We start from the raw sequence: 17,546 nt of genomic DNA, 5'->3' as shown, positions 1-17,546 counted from the left end.
GAAACTAGCTCAAACTGAAATAACTTAAGACAGCTTTTCACATTTCAGACTAGATACAACTTCCTCCAAATCCACATAAACCAGTGACCTTGCATCTGTTATAATTTCTACATAAAATTCATTACCCTTCAATACAAAGCTCTGTGGATATGTTATCCTAGACTAGATTCCATCATTCAAAGATACTGGAGAGCACTTCAACAAAAGAATTTTCCTTTTTTTCTCCTCTTACATTCCAACTCCCCCCAAAAGTTGAGTTATTGAGCAAGGACAATAATAAATATTAAGTAATTGAATCTTGAAGAATATTTTGTACAATGAGTGATTTGGTCAAGTTACTGTAAATCTACTCACGTCTTGTTAAAACTGAACACAGTCCAAAGGAATTTGATGTGAGGGTGCCCTGGGATTAGTTTCACATTTTATGGTATTTTTCTGCTAAGGTTATCAGATGGAAGTGGCACATTTGCTCTCAATGGAATTGAAAGTAGGAATGCTAGAGGTTATACTTCATTAGAAGTTTGAGGAGATCTGTTATGTCATCAAATAATCTAGCAAAATTTTACAAATGTACCATGAAAACCACTTTGACTTGTTGTAACACTGGCTGGTCTGAAGGTTCCAGTGCACAGGATCAAAAAAAAAAAGCTGCAGAGGGTTGTACTCAGCCAGCTCCATCAGGGCCACAAGTCTTCCCTGCCATCGAGGATATCTTCAAAAGGGTGTGCCTCAAGAAAGTGTCATGCATCGTTAAGGAGCCTCACCATCCAAGACATGTCTCTTCTCATTACTACCATATGACAGGAGGTACAGGAGCTGCTTCTTCCCCTCTACCACCAGATTTCTGAACGGTCCATGAACACTACCTCATTAAAGTACAATTTTATATACATTGCTCATTGTAACTTGGCATTTTTTATGTATTTCAGTGTACTGCTGCCTCAAGACAACATTTCACAACATATGCCAGTAATAATAAACCTGATTGATTCTGATGAGATCCAAGATTCTTCAGATTTCACTGCAATAAAACTTGAGTGGTAAAATTCAATCAAGTTTTAAAATAAGTGAATTTTAGACTCTAACACGCAAGTATATTAGATCAGGACTGCATTAATCCTCTTCCTAGCAGAACAACAAACCTATATAGAAACAGTCCCACTTAAATTTTCAACTTTAATTACATGGGGTTGTTGTACTGAACTTCCAAAAATATTAAAATAATTTTTAATGGATCTTTAATTTTATCTTTACAAATTAACTGATTTTATATATAAAACATGATTTTCACGTTCCCTGACCAGAGACAACTGACAGAAGAGGGAACGCACTTGATAGGGTAGTGAAAAAATTCATGAGTTTGAAAAAAAAGATTGGAAAATGCTTTAAGAAGAACTGGCAGCACTATAGAAAAGGAGTGAGGAAGTAGGACTTGCCTAACCTTATCAAAGTACTGGTACAGGAAATATGTTAAGCTTTATTTAATGTTAATTTTTTTTCAAAATATTCAGTAGGGGGCAGCACGACAGCATAGCGGTACAATCTCTTAATAGGACCAGCAATCACCAATAGGGGTTCAATTCCCACTGCTGCCAATACAGTTTGTATGTTCTTCCCATTAACAAGTAGTTTTCCTCCAAGTGCTCCAGTATGCTCCCACATTCCAAAGACGTACAAGGTTAGGATTATTAAGTTGTCGGTGTGCTGTGTGGTGTTGGTATCTGCAAATTGTTCTCAGCACAATCCTCACTGATTTGACACAATTGATTCTTTTCACTGCATGCTCAATGTACATGACAAAAAATAGCCATTCTTTACCCTTGTTCTTTTTAATTGAAGTATGATTACAAGATAGAACTCTCAGCAAGAGTACATAGATTTTAAGAATTTTTTTAAAGAATGTTTCAAATACATTGAGCACATGTCGCATCACCAACCCTTCAGATGCACTGCACCTTGACTTCATATGAACATAACTAGATGGCATTAACCACTTGGCTCTTGGTCAAAACCATTTAATAATGTCATGGCTAATAATGTACTCAGTAGCACTTCCCTACACTAAACTCTCAATTCCACTGACATCTAAAAATTTATCAACTGGTCATGAACATGGTGAGCGGCCCTCCAAAGTTCTTCTGGATAATGAATTCCAAAGAGCCAATTGTTTTAGATGAAGAAATTTTTTCCATCTTTTTTTAATTCATTCAAGGGACGTGCGCTTCGCAGGCTGAGCCAGCACTTAAATGCCCATCCCCAATTGTCCTTGAGAAGGTGGTGGTGAACTGCCGCCTTGAAATGCTGCAGTCTGAAGTGTGTGCATATCCATAATACTGTAAAAGGAGGGAGAGTTCCAAAATTCTGATTCAGCAGTGAAGAAACCATGATAGCGACTTACAAATCAAGAACGTGTTTCACTTGTAAAACATTTTCCACATGTAGGATTTAGAAGATGTCATCTCAAGTCTTGGGGAGCTGCTGCAGCACATCCCATTGATAGTACAAACTGCTCCAACTACAGCAGTAGAATAAGTGAATGGTTGTGGGTGGGTTACCTATTGAACAGGCTACTATGTCCTGAATGATGTTGAGCTCCTTGAATTTTGTTGAAGTTCCATTCACCCAGACAAGTGGAAATGCTTTGGGAAGCAGGTAGCAAGTTATTTGCCACTGTCTTCCTAGCCTCTGATCTACTCTTGTAGCCACACTATTAATGGTTTCTCAATTCAGCTTCTGGTCAGAGGCATCCTCAGGACATTGATAGGGCTGGATCAGAAATAGTAATGGAGAAGAGGCTGGATTTTTTTCCTCTTGTTGGTTGTTGTCCTTGCCTGGCACTTGTAAGACATGAATATTATAAGCCCAAGTCTGGATATTGTCCAGATCTTGTTGCATTTGGACATGTACTGCTTCATCATCTGAGTCATTGAAAAAAGTGCTGAATATTGTGTAAGCAACAATCATACCTACTTCTGGCCCAACGACTAAAGGAAGGTTATTTATGAAGCAGCTGAAGATGGTTAAGGGTAGAACATCAGAGATGTGTTCAGAGATGTCCTGTGGTTAAGATGGACAACACTAGAAACTTGAATAAAAATGTACAGACAGAAGATCATTTACCTCCTTTCTCTACCCCTGTTGGCCCAAACTCGGCTGTTGAACTAATCACAATTTCCAACTGTAATAGTCTGGAGTACTGCGCAGACACAGAAGCGTTCCTGCACACATCTGGCGAAGAGCTATAAAAACCCTGCCTCTATAAAAGAGAGGTACTGTCTAGCAGAGTTGTCATCAGAGTGGTCTGAGTCAGAGTGGTAAGGTTTTGGCTCAAAGGGGCTTCGTCAAGAACAGGCAGAGGCAAGGTAAGTAGTTAAGATGATTCCTTTCTTTTTTAATTTAACTCTTCAGAGAATTGGGGAGATGTCTACAGAGCCAGTGTTCTGTTCTAGGTCCCAGATATAGAATTTCCAGAAGACTACTAGCCTCAATTGCCACATCTCTACCATGTGCATCGAGATGCAGCTCTTTAGACAGTGTTAAAGGAACTACAGCTGTAGCTCGATGCCCTTTGGCTTGTTAAGGAAAGTGAAGAAGTAATTGATAGGAGCTACAGGGAGGTAGTCACTCCAAGGCTACAGGAGACACATAAATGGGTGACCGTCAGATAGTGGACAGTACCATTGTGGGCCGTCCACCTTGACAATAAGTACTCTATATCGAGTACTTTGCGGGGGGGGGGGGAGGCAGGCATTATCTACCTGGGGGAAGTAATAGCAGCTGTGCCTGGCACTGAATCTGGCCCTGTGACTCAGAAGGGTAGGACAATATGAGTGAGGTTGATGTTCTGGAGCATGTTGATAGTAAGGGAGAGGAGGTGTTGGAGTTGTTAAACTACATTAGGACGGATAAGTCCCCAGGGCCTGACGGAATATTCCCCAGGATGCTCCATAAGTCGAGGAAAGTGATTGCTGAGCCTCTGGCTAGGATCTTTATGTCCTCGTTGTCCACGGGAATGGTACCGGAGGATTGAAGGGAGGCGAATGTTGTCCCCTTGTTCAAAAAAGGTTGTAGGGATATTCCAGGTAATTATAGGCCAGTGAGCTTTACGTCTGTGGTGGGAAAGCTGTTGGAAAGGATTCTTAGAGATGGGGGTATGGGCATTTACAGAATCATGGTCTGATCAGGGACAGTCAGCATAGCTTTGTGAAGAGCAGATTGTGTCTAGCAAGCCTGATAGAGTTCTTTGAGGAGGTGACCAGGCATATAGGTGAGGGTAGTGCAGTGGATGTGATCTATATGGATTTTAGTAAGGCATTTGACAAGGTTCCACATGGTAGGCTTATTCAGAAAGTCAGAAGGCATGGGATCCAGGGAAGTTTGGCCAGGTGGATTCGGAATTGGCTTGCCTGCAGAAGGCAGAGGGTCGTGGTGGAGGGAGTACATTCGGATTGGAGGATTGTGACTAGTGGTGTCCCACAAGGATCAGTTCTGGGACCTCTACTTTTCATGATTTTTATTAACGACCTGGATATGGGGGTAGAAGGGTGGGTTGGCAAGCACATAGACGACACAAAGGTTGGTGGCACTGTGGACAGTGTCAAAGGATATGTTGGCATTGGAAAGAGTCCAGTGAAGCTCACAAGGATGATTCCAGGAATGAAGCAGTTAACATAAGAGGAGTGTTTGGCAGCTTTGGGCCTGTACTCACTGGAATTTAGAAGAAAGCAGGATATCTCATTGAATGCCAACATATCCTTTTCTGAGATATTGGGCCCAGAACTGTTGACAATACTTCAAGTGCAGCCTGACCAGTGTCTTATAAAGCCTCAGCATTATCTCCTTGCTTTTATATTCTATTCCTCTTGAAATAAATGCGAACATTTGTATTTGCCACCTTTACCACAGACTCAACCTGTAAATTAACCTTCTGGGACTCTTGCACGAGAACGCCCAAGTCCTGCTGAAACTCTGATGTTTGAAACTTCTCCCCCTTTAGGTAATAGTCTGCACCGTTGTTCCTTTTATAGAAGTGTATGATAATACATTTCTAAAGACTGTATTCCATCTGCCACTTTTTTTACCCTTTCTTCCAATTTGTCGAAGTCCTGCTGCAATCATATTGTTTCCTCAGCGCTACCTACCCCTCTTTGTATGATCTGCAAACTTTGCCACAAAGCCATCAGTTCTATTATCCAAATCATTGGGAAACAATGTGAAAAGCAGCAGCCCCAATGCTGACCCCTGATTAGTCACTGGAAGCCAACCAGAAAAGACCTCCTTTATTCCCATTCACTGCTTCCTGTCTGTCAGCCATTCATTCCTCTGTCCATGCCCGTATGTTTCCTGTAATGCCATAGGATTTTATCTTGTTAAGCAGCCTCATGTGTGGCACCTTATCAAATGCCTTGTGAAAATTCATGCCTCTGTAATTCTCTCTCATGCCTCTGTAACTCCCTATAATCCACTGCAATATTGATACACGTGACTTGTGCTTCTGTCTCATTGTAGTATGAATTCAATTATATTATGATCATTGTCTCCCAAGGGTTCCTTTACATTAAGCTCCCTAATAAGATCTGGGTTATTACACAACACGCAATCAAAGATGGCCTTTCCTTGAGTAGGCTCAGCACAAGCTGCTCTAAAAAGCCATCTCGTAGGCATTCAACAAATTACCTCTCCTGCAATCCAACACCACCAGTCCCCCATTACAATTGTGGCATTACCCTTATTACATGCCTTTTCCAGCTCCCTTTGCAATCTCAAACACACATCTTGGCTACCAATGAAGTAAGACTCACTGGTCTATAATTTCCTGGGCTATCTCTATTCCCATTCTTGAATAGGGGAACAACATCCGCAACCCTCCAATCCTCTGGAACCTCCCCCATCCCCACTGATAATGCAAAGATCATTGCCAGAGGCTCCACAATCTCCTCGATCACTTCCCACAGTAGCCTGGGGTACATTCCGTCCGGTCCCAGTGACTTATCCAACTTGATACTTTCCAAACGCTCCAGCACATCCTCCGTCTTAATATCTGCATGCTCAAACTTTTCAATCTGCTATAAGTCATCCCTACAATCGCCAAGATCCTTTTACATAGTGAATACTGAAGCAAAGTACTCATTAAGTACCTCTGCTACCTCCTCCAGTTCCATACACACTTTTCCACTGTCACACTTGATTGGTCCTATTCTCTCACGTCTTCTCTTGCTTGTAGAATGCCTTGGGGTTTTCCTTAATCCTGCTCGCCAAGACACTCTCATGGCCCTTTCTGGTTCTCCTAATTTCACTCTTAAGCTCCTTCCTGCTAGCCTTATCTATATTCTACTAAAACTCTCATGCTCTGTCTGTTTGTGACCTCCAATTAGTGCAAACGGTGCATTACAGCAGCACTTTTGTTTGGCTAAGTCGAATTAAAATGCGCTAACTTACTGAATGCAGGCAAAGTTCAGGGTTATATATTCATATAAAATTGCTCATTCACCAAAAATCAACAGACTGGCTTTCACCCGAGACCCAATCGGCCATCATGGAAATCGGGACACGACAGCCCAACGCATGCACACGGCCAGTCTCAGCAGCGACACCTACCAGAGCAAAAGGGCAGAGCAGCTCTATTTCAAGGGGTCACATTCTGCTGATCACCATCAGCATGTACAGGATTGGGACAGATCTAACTGCCACCCATCAATAAGAGATAATTAAATCTTATTGTAATGACGTACTTCGAGACACCCATAAAACCCTTTGCTGCAGTCAAAGGACAGCAGTGACTATATCACGTCCATTTAGGAGAGCACCAACCACATCATCAAGAATAATCAGCATCCTTTAGTGTTACTATTTCGTATCTGCTATCGAGCATTAGGGTAAAAAAAAATGGTCAGCCTAATTATGCCGCGTGAAAAGGGAAGGGGGACATTATGGTCAAGAGATAATGCCAAACGTCGACGGGAAGCGACAAGGAGAGGGAAAGAACAAGAATCGGATGAGGCCAGGGCCGCAAGACTCCAGGATCAAAGAGTCAGGACAAAAAAAGATGAGCAAAGAAGAGACAGAGGAGAAGAGGCATGCACATCTCAAGGATCAGAGACAAACAACAAACAGCAGAAGGGCTGAAGAGACAGTGGGGTGAAAGGGCTGCACGTCTCCAGAATGATAATGAGAGCCACAAGGGTGCAGATAAGCCAAAAGTGTACCTCGTTAAATGAGGAGCAGCTATATTTGCTTTGCTACGTGTCATTCTTCTTTAATAAACTGAGGTTTTCTACTTCAATTTCCAAAGCAAAGCGATACCAATAGCATTCAGGAAAATTTAATATTCATTCTGCTCATATCAGACTGCACTACCCTTCTCTCAAAGGGTGTACCAACGGGTCACCCCGTTGTCTAGTAAACTTCTAGATCTCTTTCATTACCTAGTTTTTTTCCAAGTCTCTGTAATGGCCACAGCAGAGCTCCAAGTACTTATCCAAGCTCTAAGCTCATCCACTTTGTTAATGATGCTTCTTGCATTAAAATAGACACACCTCAAAAGTGTAACGGGTTGAGTGGAATCCAGGATCGGTCATGATGGAACTGCAGAGCAGACTCAATGGGCTAAATGGCCTAATTCTATTTCTATGTCTATGGTCTAATGGACAATGAATCAGTAATCACTTAATCTGGAGCAGAACTGCAAATAGTGAACAGCAGCATCTGACTGGTTGCATACATGCAACTCACACCTACTGCTGCTATTTATTCTGTGAGCAATGCATGTTTACAAAGAGGGAGATCAGAAAGAAAAAAGGAATTTATTCAAGTGATTGGTCTAAATTGGGATGTTCTCCAGAATACAACTTCCGTTCACAGCCTCGATTTTACACTGACATATTTTCCAGCACATCCATAATGAAAAAGAACAGACTTTTACAACAATAGATAACCCAGTGGATCCATCATTACAACATTTGGCTTTTACTCAGACACAATTTGAGTATGTGTCACAAATGAGCATTTAACTCGTATAACCTTACAAAGACTTTAGAAAGTAAGAGTTGTAGTCACTAGATTATTATCCCAGTTTCAGGGAGAGGTTGATACAATGAATAGGATGATTTATTCCATTGCTAATTAATTTCATTCAGCCAAAGATCAAATGTGTAAATTTAATAGAAAGCTCAGTATACTGGTGACTGGTGGGAAAGGGGAGCCATTTGGAGGGTTAGGGAAGTGGGAAAAGAGGGGAGCTGTATGGAACACTGCAGAACTGAATGAAAATTTTAATCAAAGAGACCTGGACAATTTTGATTTGGCAATGTAGTAAAGACTTACTAAAATACAAAAAAAAAATCACAGAAACAACAAAATCTAAGCTTTACTATAAATACAGAATAAAATGAATATAATATAGGCCAGTTTAAAGACCAATAAAAAATTTGACTAACATACAAAGGTACAGTTACATCAAGGCTGTTCAGTATACAATGCTGTGCCAACATTTTAACCTAATCCAAAATCAATTTAACCTTTTCTTCCTGTGAAATCTTCCATTTTTCTTTCATCCATAAGAGTCGATTAAAGGTCCCTAATATATTTATTTATTGAGATGCAGCACAGAATAGACCCTTCAAGCCACGCCACCCAGTAATCCCCCAATTTACAATAATCAATTAACCTACCGTCTTTGGACTGTGGGACGAAACCAAAGCACCCGGAGGAAACCCAGTAACGGGGAGAACATACAAACTCCTTACAGGCGGAGGCAAAAATTGAACCCAGGCCGTCTGTACTGTAAACAGTGGTGCCAACAACACTTAAGTGCCACCGATCATCACCCCAGGGTGATATCTGCCCCATCACCACCCCAGCTTTCTTAAATTGCTCAACCTTTCTTTATGAAGTATGTACTCTAATCTAGGCACTGTTTGGGTAAATCTACCCTGCATCTTCTCCAAAGCTTCCACATCCTTCCGATATCAGGGGACCTGAAATGAACACAATATTGGTCTCAACAGTTTTATGGAGCTGCAACATTACCTCACAACTCTTGAACTCAATACCCCGACTAATGAAGGACAACATATCATGCACTTTCTTGAACACACTATCAACTTGTATGGTAACTTTGAGGGATCACAAGATCCCTCTGGATCTCCATACTAAGGATCCTGCCATTCACCTTGTACTCTGCCTTCAAGTTTGACCTCCAAAGTTTATCAGTTCACACTTTGCCAGATTGAAACCATGTCATCCTCAGCCTAGTTTCACATACTGCCAATGCCCCGCTGTAATATGTGACACCTTCCACACTATCCACAACACCACCAACCTTCAGGTCATCTGTAATCTGAATAACTCCCCTTTCCATTTTATTATCCAAGTCATAAAATTCAAAGGACACAGACTCCAGAACAGAACTGCGGAACACCATAGTCACGGATATCCAGGCAGAATATGCTCCATCTACTATTACCCTCTGCCTTCTGTGGGCAATTTAATTCCAAATCCATAGAGCTAAGTTTCCCTGGATCCCATGCCTCCTGACTTTCTGAATAAGCCTACCAGCGGCAACCTAGATGAACACCTTGCTAAAATTCATATATGACATCCACTGCTCTACCTTCAATTTATTTTGACACTTCCTCAAAAAACTCCATCAGGCACCTGTCCCTCACAAAGCCATGCTAATCAGACTATGCTTCTCCAATTCCTCATAAATCCTGTCTCTAAGAATCCTTTCCAGTAGCTTGTCCACTACTGATGCAACACTCACTGGTCTACAATTCGCAGGATTATCCCTACTACCTTTATTGAACAGAGGAATAACATTTGTCATCCTCCAATCTTCTGTACTACTCCTGTAGCCAGCCAGGACGCAAAGATTATGGCCAACGGAACAGCAACCTAATCCTTCATTTCTTGTAGTAACCTAGGGTACATCCTGTCCGGCCCTGGGGACTTCTCTATCTTAGCATTTTCAAAAGTTCCAAAACATCTTCATTCTTAACATCAACATATTCCAGCACATGATCCTGTTTAACACTGCCCTCACATCAGTCAAGGTACTTCTTACTGGTGAACAGTGAAGCTAAATATTTTTCAAGGATCTCCCCTACCTCCTCCAACTAAAAGCACATTTGCTCTTTTATCCCTGTTTGGTCGTATCCTCACTCAACTCATCCTCTTGTTCTTCATGCATGTATACAATAACTTGAGGTTTTCCTTAATCTTACTTACCATGGCCTTCAGTTCCCTTTTAGCTCTACATTCTTAAGAGCTTTCTGACTAATTCTAAAGAGCTTTGCCTGAATTTTGCTTCCTAATCCATAAGTATCCTTCCTTCTTCCTCTTGTCAAGGATCATAAGACATAGGAGTACAATTAGGCCAACTGGTCCCTCAAGTTTGTTCCACCAGTTTATCAAGGTGATTTATTATTCCTCTCAACTCCGTTCTCCAGCATTCTCTCCATAACCTTTTTATGCCCTGACTAATTAAGAACTTCCACTTTAAATATACTCAATGATTCGGTATCAACAGTCGACCCCGGCAATGAATTCCACAGATTCACCACCCTCGGACTAAAGAAATTCCTCATCTTTGTTCGAAATGGATGTCTCTCTATTCTGAGGCTCTGCCTTCTGGTCATAAACTCGCCCACAAAAGGAAATGTCCTCTCCACATCCACTCTGTCTAGGCCTTTCAATATTTGACAGGTTTCAATGAGATACTCCGCTTTTTCTAAACTCCATTGAATACAGGCCCAGAGACATTAAACACTTCTCATATGGTAACACTTCCACTTCTTCTGGACCTTCTCCAATGTCAGCACATCTTTTCTTAGATAAGGGGCCCAGAACTGCTCACAATACTCCAAGTGCCGTATGAAAAATGCCTTATAAAGCCTCAGCATCACATTCTTGCACTTGCATTCTTGTCCTCTCGAAATGAATGCTAATATTGCATTTGCCTTCCTTACCACCAATTCAACCTGCAAGTTAACCTTTAGGGGACTGCCTGCACTTCAGATGTTTGAATTTTCTCCCCATTTAGAAAATAGACGACGCCTTTGTTCCTTCTACCACAGTCTATGACCTACTATTTCCCTACACCATCTGCTACTTCTTTCCCCACACCATCTGATACTTCTTCTAACAAGTCCTTCCACAGACTACCTGCTTCTTCAACACTACCTGCCCTCCTATCTTCATATCATCTGCAAATCTGGCCACAAAACCATCAATGCTGTCATCCAAATCATTTACATACAACATGACAGGAATTGGTCCCAATACTAACCCCAGTGCAACACTACTAATCATTGGCAGCCAACCAGAAAAAGCCCCTTTATTCTAACTCTTTCCCTTCTGCCAGCCAATCTATCCATGCCAGTGTCTTTCCATTCATACCACAGGCTCTAATCTTGTTCAGCAACATCATGTACAGTAGCTTGTCGAAGGCCTGATGAACATCGAAGTAAACAACAACGACTCTTCTTTGTCTATCCTACCTGTTACTTCCTCAACAAATTTCAACAGATTTGTCAAGCAAGATTTCCTCAAGGAAACCAAGCTAATTTTGGCCTATTTAATCATGTGCCTCCAAGTACTCTGAAACCTCATCCTTAACAATGGACTCCAACATCTTCCCAACCACTGAAGTCAGGCTAACTGGCCTATAATTTCCTCTCTGTCTCCCTCCTTTCTTAACAGAGAGGAATGACATTTGCAATTTTCCAGTACTCCACAACCGCTCCAGAAATATCTTGAAATATCATTACAAATGCCTCCACAAATCTCCTTAGTAGTAGCAACTACACTCACTTCTGCCACCTGACATGCTCAAATTTCTGGCACACTGGTGGTGTCCTGCATAGTGAAGACTGATACAAAATACTTACTAATTTTATCTGTCATTTCTTTGTTCCCCACCCCCCACCATTACTAGATCTCCAGCGTCATTTTCTAGTAGTCAATATCCACTCTCACCTCTCTTGTTCTCTTTATATCTGTAAAAAAAAAAATTCTGAAATCCTCTTTTCTATTATTGGCTAGCTTACCTTCACATTTCAGCTTTTCTCGCCTTTTTTTTGAGTTGCCTGTCAGTTTTTAAAGTATATCAAACCTCTAACTTCCCACTAATTTTTGCTCAATTATATATTGCCTCACTTTTCCTTTTATACTGTTTTTGACTTCCTTTGCCAGACACAGCTGCTTCATTGTTCCCTTAGAACACGTCTTCATCTTTGGGACATATCTATCTTTTGCCTTCCAAATTGCTCCCAGAAACTCCAACCATTGCTGTTCTACCATCATTCCTGCTTGTGTCCCCTTCCAATCAACTTTGGCCAGCTTCTCTTTCATACCTCTGTAATTCTCTTTACTCCACTGTATACTGATAAATCTGACTTTATCTTCTCCCCCTCAAATTGCAGGATGAATTCTATCATATTATGATCACTACCTCCCAAGAGTTCCTTTACTTTAAGCTCCCTAATCAAATCTGGTTCATTACACAACACCCAATCCACAATTACCTTTCCCCTAGTTAGCTCAACCACAAAAAGCCATCTTGAAGGCATTCTACAAATATCCTCTTGGGATCCAGCACCAACATAATTTTCCCCAATCTACCTACATACTGTCGTAACCTTGCCCTTACATTACATGCCTTTGCTATCTCCCATTGTAACTTATATTCCACATCCTGGCTACTGTTTGGAGACCTGTATACAATTCCCATCAGTGTTTTTTAACCCTTGCAGTTTCTTTACTCTACCCACATGGATTTTACATCTTCTGATCCAATGACACCTCTAACGATTTCATTTCATTTTTTTAGAAAATGAAAAGAGCCACCCCACCCCCTTTGAGTACCTGCCTGTCCTTTTGATACGTGCATCTTTGCGTGTTAAGTTTCCAACTATGATCTTCTTTCAGTTACAACTCAGTTATGCCCATAACATCATACCTGCCAGTTTCTAACTGCACTACATGATTTTTGTCCATATACTGCATACATTCATAACACTTTCAGTCCTGTATTGATCAACCTTTTCAATTTTGCCCCATGTTACATTTCAATTCATTTCACTGACATCAATTTTGCCCTATCATCAATTTGTCCTTCCTCAGTCTCACTACACGCTGCATCTACTTGTATACCAAATGTTCTATCCCCAGCCCTATCACTCCAGTTCTCATCCACCTGCTAAACTAGTTTAAATCCTCTCCACCTTCTTTAGCAAACAAGGATATTGGTGCCCCTCAGGTTCAGGTGCAACCTGTCCTTTTTGTACAGGTCATACCTTCCCCAATAATCTAGAAAACAAACCCTGACCCCTGCACCAAATGACTCCCACCCTGCAAGATGTCACTTACTCACCACTTCTCTCATCAACCATGGTTCCTTCATCCTACCATCCCTTTCCCTGCCTCAGTGGGACAAACTTATACAGAACCCCATGCAAGTGCTTCATAAAAAACCTCCACATTTCCATTGTACATTTTCCTTAGAGCATCCGTTCCCAATTTACTCCCAAATTCCTGCCTAATTAGCACACCCCCACTTAAATATTTTCTCATACCATCTGCTCCCATCCATGTCCAAGGATATTTAAGAGAATCTTTTGCCCAGAACTTAGGAAAATAATGTGATTTTTTTTTTTAAATGGTGTGTTTCTTGGTCCCAATAGTAAACCCAACATTGTGCAGTTACAATGATCACTTGACTAATATCAGTTCAGACAAGGGATGACAAATGGCTATTCAAGAACAGAGGTTTATGAGATTACAAGAGTCTGCTTTCTAAGAAATGCTACTTACCCATCAGGCTGGAGTTCACGAATGGTGTTGGTGACAATCCTTCATGGGATCCTAATCTACTATCATTCAAATGTTCACTGTAATGAGGACTGTCGGCAAATGCCTAAAGAAAAAGAACAGTATTTATGTAGGCATACTAATTCCCACATAATTGAAAAACAAAACCAACAAATGTTATGCATAAAATGATATTCAATTATTTTGTATCACTGCTTTCTCTTTTTTTTAAAAATGAAATCTTGTGTATTGTCTCTAGGAATGTTCTGCCAATATAGCTTAAGAGTATTAAAATATTTTTGCAAATTGAACTAAGATACGCACAAAATCTTTGTTGAATATTTTCTTGCAACAGAGTACCTACTTGAATACAATTAAGCCATGTTAAGCTATATCTTTCAATCAGCCACAGTAAAACTTTGCAAAGATACCACAAAGGTAGCTTACACGAGGAAATCTGCAGATGCTGGAATTTCAAGCAACACACACAACAGTTGCTGGTGAACGCAGGTCAGGCAGCATCTCTAGGAAGAGGTACAGTCAACGTTTCGGGCCAAGACCCTTCGTCACGGATGAGAACTGGGATCAGAGGGATCGGGGGGAGGGGGAGGGAGGCTAGTGGTGTCAGTGGAGAGCAGAAGGCTGGGGTGAGAGGAAGATGGAGCCTGAGGGCCCAGGAGTAGCTGATGGAATGTGAGGGAGACGGGGTTGCAGAGTAGTGGTGGGGGAAGGGGAGACAGGAATCACAATAGCAGCACATGAAGACCCGGCCTGAAGTTCAAGGTTGGAGTCGCAGTTGGTGGTTGCGTAATCGCTTTGAAGGTGTCCATGGTCGTTGCTGGAGTCCGGGTTTTGAATATGCCCTGGGGTGTTGGAGCCGGCAAGATCAATGGCAGGGGCCACCATCTGAAGTTCATGCCTGCTAGCGTCGGGGCCAGCAGGCTCCGGCGTCTGCAGATGTAAGATCTTGCGATCCTTGCCTAACATGCCAAAGGCAAAAAAAACAGCGATTACAGGCATGGATCCAACAGAGAATGAATTAACGAGCAGGTCCATTACAGACGGCGAAGAAAGTGTCCCGGAAGTGTGGAAGGGTCTGAGATAGGGACGCCAACTATGTTACCTCTAAGCTGTGCTCGTGTGCGCGCGCACACGTTTTCAACCAGCACACAAAGGAAATTAATGTGCGCACAAAAGGTTAGTTATCTAAAATAACTTAGTAATGAATAATTATACTTATTGAAAATAATCTTTTAGCTAAATGTTTCTGGTAGCTAATTAGTCGGTTTTTCAAATACCACAATGCACGTCACCGATTGATTCACTTCATTTTGCATGAGGCAAAATTAACAAGATAAGAAAGCAGTATATGGGAGACAATGTTTCGTGGAGTGACAAAGTTAAAGTTTTGCTAAGCCAACAACGTGAAGAAAACGTCACAGTAGATACAAGTTCGCTGTTGACTTTTATAAATAGTCTTTGTGTTCATTTAGAAGAAAAGTTTCCTGAAGATGAGGTACAGGAATGGTCAGCTTTTGATTTCTCCGCAATTGCAGATTGTGACTTCACATTTGGCGATGAACAAGTTAATGCCTTGTGTCTAAAATATCATAATTTTCTAGCTGAAAATACTGTAATAGTTAGACAGTTTAATGATTTCAAATTTTCCGTGCAAGAAAAAATTAAATCCAAACTGATTTCAAACTTTGCTCAAATGGTGGCATTTGTACTTCAAAATGAACAGTTTTGCGACCTTGCCCAGTTGGTGGACATTGGGGGAACCTTTCTTGCGTCTAGTGCAGACTGTGAGCAAGGTTTTAGCCTAATGAATCAACTCAAAAACAAGCTGAGAAACCGTTTAGGTGAATGTCATTTGGATATGTTAATGAGAATCGAAAGCTATCAATTCGATGGAAGTTCTATTAGTCTAGATAGAGTTTACAAAGAATGGGTAAATGCCAAAGACAGGAGAGAGAAAAAAAATAACTGAGTGACTCAAATATGTATGTTATTTTGTTATTTTGTGCAGTTTTATGTCAAATATTTTGTAAACCTACATAAACCGTGCCACGTGTGCATTCAGTGCGCGCATACTTTTGTCACAGGAAAAAAAACTGCACAACGTAAGATTTTTGCGCACACTGACTACTAAAAATTAGAGAGAACATTGGATGCCAAGTACCTCCTCATGGCGGACAGGGTCACCTTCAGAGCTTGACGAGAGAAGCGACGAGAGGCAGAGTCAATAAAATGTGAGTACCTGGGATCCTCAGAAGGTCCAAATTGAGGCGCTCGAAAACGAATCCTAAAGCCAACTGGAGTAAGTTGGCAGTGGAGACACACTCCAAGAAAGCATATATGGCTGTGATAGCGAGTCTGAGTCAAAATGTGGTCGAAAAGTTGAAGAGCCGAAGAAATTACAGATGGGGAGCAGTGAGAGATGGTTTCACTGAATTCCCGAAGAGAAGATTTAAACTCCTTCAGTGTAGGCATCACCGGAAGAGGCTTCGCAGTAGTGGATTTAAAAATGCAAACACGAGGAAATCTGTAGATACTGGAATTTCAAGCAACACGCATAAAAGTTGGGTGAACGCAGCAGGCCAGGCAGCATCTCTAGGAAGAGGTACAGTCGATGTTTCGGGCCGAGACTCTTCGTCAGTACTCTTCGTAGACCTCTTCCTAGAGATGCTGCCTGGCCTGCTGTGTTCACCAGCAACTTTTACAAAGGTAGCTTACTTTGAATCAGAATTTGTAACTAACTCAAATTTCTAACATTTTTAATCAGAATGAAAGATGAGAACATAAAATAGCTTTAACGTAGTGTCAAAGCCATCTCATCAAGTAGACAGGATAAATCAAACGGGATTTCCAGCTCATTCCCCACCACTGCGAAAGCAAACACATCAAGTCAACAGATCAATTGCTTGAAAGATTTTGATGTAACATGGTGGAAGGTTTTGGCATACCAAAGTGAGGAGAACCTGAGAAATAAAAAGACTTGGAATTTTGCCACATGTTGACTCACAGCCATGAAGACAATGGATCTACAGAATTGTGCAAAAGTCTTATAACCATATAACAATTACAGCATGGAAACAGGCCATCTCGGCCCTTCTAGTCCGTGCTGAATGCTTACTTTCACCTAGTCCCACCGACCTGCACTCAGCCCATAACCCTCCATTCCTTTCCTGTCCATATAGCTATCCAATTTTACTTTAAATGACAATATCGAACTTGCCTCTACCACTTCTGCTGGAAGCTCGTTCCACACAGCTACTCTGAGTAAAGAAGTTCCGTCTCATATTATCCTTAAACTTTTGTCTTAGGTACATATACTGTATATAGTTCGGGTGCCTAAGACTTTTGCACAGTACTGCAGGTTCATACTAGACTATACTACAGAAAACATTGATTTTAAACTACAATCCAGCCAGGCTGTCAGTAAGAAATTGCTGATGATGAACAGTAGCCTTACCATTGGAGAGTGGAAAAGGAAACATATGTTCTAGCAGCTGGATAGTAATGACTACTGGAATAAACTTCACGAGTTGGTCACACTGTTACTTTGCTCAAAAAATTGAAAGGAGACAAGTTGGAATTCTACATGTGTCAAGGTTGCTTTTATAATCAGTCATGCCTAGTTTATAGACAAGAGGAAAACAAAGTTCTCATCTGGACAAATTTACTGTTTACATATAACATTAAAATTAGTAGAAATGGGGATTCATTTCATGAAT

The 17,546-nt window shown here is 41.2% G+C and overlaps 1 protein-coding gene across 6 annotated transcripts in view; it reads right to left on the bottom strand.

Moving 5' to 3' along the window:
* tcf12 (transcription factor 12) overlaps positions 1-17,546 on the bottom strand; it is a 379,444-nt gene that overhangs the window by 282,300 nt on the left and 79,598 nt on the right. For 5 of the 6 annotated variants that reach the window (XR_010020134.1, XM_063065727.1, XM_063065722.1 and 2 more), the window contains one exon: positions 13,813-13,915. The exons of the other annotated variant lie outside the window; for it this stretch is intronic. Coding sequence is in view for 4 of the 5 variants with exons in the window: in XM_063065727.1 (XP_062921797.1) it covers positions 13,813-13,915 (103 nt within the window). In the remaining variant the exon portion in view is untranslated. The remainder of the gene's footprint in view (positions 1-13,812; positions 13,916-17,546) is intronic. 6 annotated transcript variants of the gene reach the window in all.

Source organism: Mobula hypostoma, chromosome 13 (genome assembly GCF_963921235.1).
Source record: "Mobula hypostoma chromosome 13, sMobHyp1.1, whole genome shotgun sequence".
Lineage (NCBI taxonomy): Eukaryota > Metazoa > Chordata > Chondrichthyes > Myliobatiformes > Myliobatidae > Mobula > Mobula hypostoma.
This window is presented reverse-complemented; position numbering and strand designations above follow the sequence as displayed.